Source organism: Limulus polyphemus, unplaced genomic scaffold, assembly GCF_000517525.1.
Source record: "Limulus polyphemus unplaced genomic scaffold, Limulus_polyphemus-2.1.2 Scaffold1202, whole genome shotgun sequence".
Taxonomy (NCBI): Eukaryota; Metazoa; Arthropoda; class Merostomata; order Xiphosura; family Limulidae; genus Limulus; species Limulus polyphemus.
The window spans coordinates 317,989-321,347 of record NW_013666812.1 but is presented as its reverse complement, the minus strand read 5'-3'; the positions used below and the strand labels follow the sequence as shown (position 1 = coordinate 321,347).

General features: G+C 29.2%; 1 protein-coding gene across 1 annotated transcript in view; it reads right to left on the bottom strand.

The window, feature by feature from the left end:
• Nucleotides 1-635: 635 nt before the first annotated feature.
• The window catches only part of LOC106462584 (NADH dehydrogenase [ubiquinone] iron-sulfur protein 3, mitochondrial-like), a gene marked incomplete at its 3' end in the record, with an annotated part of 19,416 nt that continues 16,692 nt past the window's right edge, over nucleotides 636-3,359 (bottom strand). Inside the window, exon 4 of the mRNA XM_022389879.1 lies at nucleotides 636-762. Coding sequence (XP_022245587.1) covers nucleotides 636-762 — 127 coding nt within the window. The remainder of the gene's footprint in view (nucleotides 763-3,359) is intronic.

The window sequence follows — 3,359 nt, the reverse complement described above, 5'->3', positions numbered from 1 at the left end:
GGCCCTCAAATAACTTCAACTGAAAAAACTTATAATGCTAAAATCAGGTTTCAATACCTGCAGTGAGTAGGGCACAGATAGCCCATTACAAAGCTTTGTGCTTAACAACAAGTAAATATAATGGCAATATTTCGATTTATTGGATAATTGGAATAATAAAAAACAATTTTAATAATCAGAAACCCAAATTTTAGTTGATTATTTTCTTGACAACTGATTCAATTGTAATTTCAATCTATCAATTGTTAGAATATCCAAAATCAGTCATAATATGAAACAATAATTTCAATTATTCTTATTCTTAATTGATTAGTTTACATGATACTAATTAATGTAATTGATGTTCATTGATAATTGATTATATTGTCCAGTTCTACACTTGACAAATTTCAGTCTCTGTGAGAAACATGCCACTCCTAACATAAAGAGGAGGAGGTTGCAAAGAAGTTTGTGTTTTTTCTAAATAAAAATAATTTATTTAATGTCAAAATTATCAATATTTTTCATTACATATACTATTCTATTAATCTATCATGTTTCAAACTATAAACTAACAATTTGAAGAAAAACATTTTTTAAAGAATACCAGAGTAAAAAATATATCATTGTCCCCGAACTATGAAGCAATAAACAACAACTTACTTCAACATAGCCACTCAGAGGAAAGTCTTTCCGGAAAGGATGACCTTCAAAGCCATAGTCAGTCAGGATTCTTCTCAGATCTGGATGGTTGGCAAAGAACACACCAAACATGTCCCATATCTATGAGGAAAAACATACACATAATATAAACATTATTTCTAATGTTACAGAAGAAAAATAAGCCTTGTATACATCATTAGCAATATAAGGAAAAAACAACAACATAAGTCACATATACCTCTAAAAATATTGAAGAATTCACTTGATACATATCCAGAAAGAAATACATACTTATCTAGTTTTATAGGACAAACAACTTACATAACTTCTAACATAAAAGATGTTGATATATAATAGTGTCAAGACCACTACTATGTCTGTCATGTCCCAGTCACACTGAATATGGTAGACGTAGCATGTTGACATATAACAACATATTCTCTTTTGCTTTCACTCATAGGTTCATATAATTACTAATGTAGTTTTCTCCCCTTAATGTTGTAGTTGCTTGAATTGCCCTGGAGCACAAGACTAGCTTAGTGGCTTCCCAGTTCTTGTGAATGATAGTAAAGTTAATTCAAATAAACTAATAAAAATGAATATAGATAAATATTCAATGTTAAAATAGAATAAATAATGTTACGTTTTTAATTATTCTCCTAAAATCTCATTTGAAATTGACTTAAATAAGAATTATAATAATTAAAATTCACTTGTTTAATCAGTTTCACACCATAACTGTTGTTGTTCATAAAACTGATAATGTATATAGTGCCTATACTACCACCACGTCTGTCCTATCTCAGCTGACCCAATGAGCCCTAGTATTGGGTAAAAATCTTCAAAAGCACTGGATATGCAGTGTGGTTGGTATTACAATGTTCTCCTTTGTTTTCACTTGGGGTTCTTGGAATTATAGATAAAACAATCACAGACATATATATACCCCTAAGATAATAAAAGAAATGAATCAAACACATCAAACATACAACATAAAATACACATCATATATAACCTCGAATACTACAGATATAAAACACACACACCATAAATATTACTAAGATGATTGAAGAAAAATATATTCCACACACATTCTTGTCATATCAGTTTTATCCTGAAACCTGCAGCTATACATAAAAATAATAACCAATGTTAGTGAATAGTAAGTGTTTAAAGTGTTTTATAAAGCTTTATCAAATATAAAATGTTTAACTTGTTTTATACAACAAATTTAAAATGATTGTGTAAATATTTTCTACTTATTAAACATAAAATTATTTAATTTTCTATTTTAAATTAATTTAGTTTCTGCATAACATTTTTCAAAAATTCCCAAACACAAAACTTTTTTTTCCCCTTAGGATAGAAATACAAAGAATTATTTATGATACAAAATTGCACCAAGAAGTCAATTGTGATTATGACTAGTTTTGTAATCTTAAGTAAATCACACTTCCCATGACTTAAATAATAAACGCATTATTATTTCGCATACATTAATCACCAGCCAATTACATTTAAGAATCATCAGTGAAGTATTTATAATAATTTCTGAGTGAAAGAAGAGTATCAAATAATATATCAATATCCTATCTGCTATATCCAGTGCCAAAGAAGCCTTTCATGTAATACCATGGCTCTTCAGGCCAACTGGGATATGACAGACAGAGCAATGGTTGAGATGCTATTTATATTATCAAACTGCTAAACAAAAATATTTTCCATGTGAGTTGTGAAGAGTAAATTTTTTATATACTTTTATTTGTCACTATACATCAAAATTAGATTAAAGATTTATAAAAAGTATATTATTTATTTATTTCAATGCCTAATTGTTAATGGTTATTATTTATTTAATTATATTTGAATTAACCTACTCATCATTCAGAAGAACTGGAGAACCAACAAACTAGTTATATATTTTAAATTATACAATATATTTTGAGTCCAAATATCTGGTATTATATTTTTTTTCCAATAATGTGATTCAACAAGTCATTTATTACTGTTTAATGTATACCTGTGCATGTGTTTTCTAAGTAATGTTTGTATTCTTTTGTAGGCTTAATTAAGAAACTAGTTGTAAGTTGTTGAAATACAGAAATTGTAATGGAGAAACACTGAGAAATATAAACTGAACTAAAATAAATAAGTTTAATTTTCTGAAGTACAGATGAGATGATGATGATGACAGTGTTTAGGGGAACACCCTCATAATGCTTAGAAACTAATACAGTTTCTCTTCATCCTCACTGTTTCCTTTTCATACTGGTTTCTATCTATTAGGTCTTCAAGAAATTAATGTCACTTTTTTAGATGAAAAAACCCAAACAATCTATATATCTAGACAAAACATTTATTAAATGAAATAGTCTCCATTCTTATCGATTATGCTTTTCCATCTTACAAGGTTGTTAATGCCCTGATTAAGGAAATCACTTGACTTTGAAGCAAAAAACATGTCGACGTTCTCTTTAACACCTTCCACACTTGCATATGTTTTCCCATTAAGATGGTGTTGCCGCGAACAAAAAAGATGGTAATCTGATGGTGCCATATCTAGAGAATATGGTGGGTGGGAGAGAACTTCCCAACCCAACTCCATAATCTTGTGCTGCGTCAAACGTGCCACATGTGGATGTGCATTGTCGTGGAGAAGAACACCTTTCTGATTGACAAGTGAAGGGCATTTCTGATGAAGGGCTTGATTTAAACGT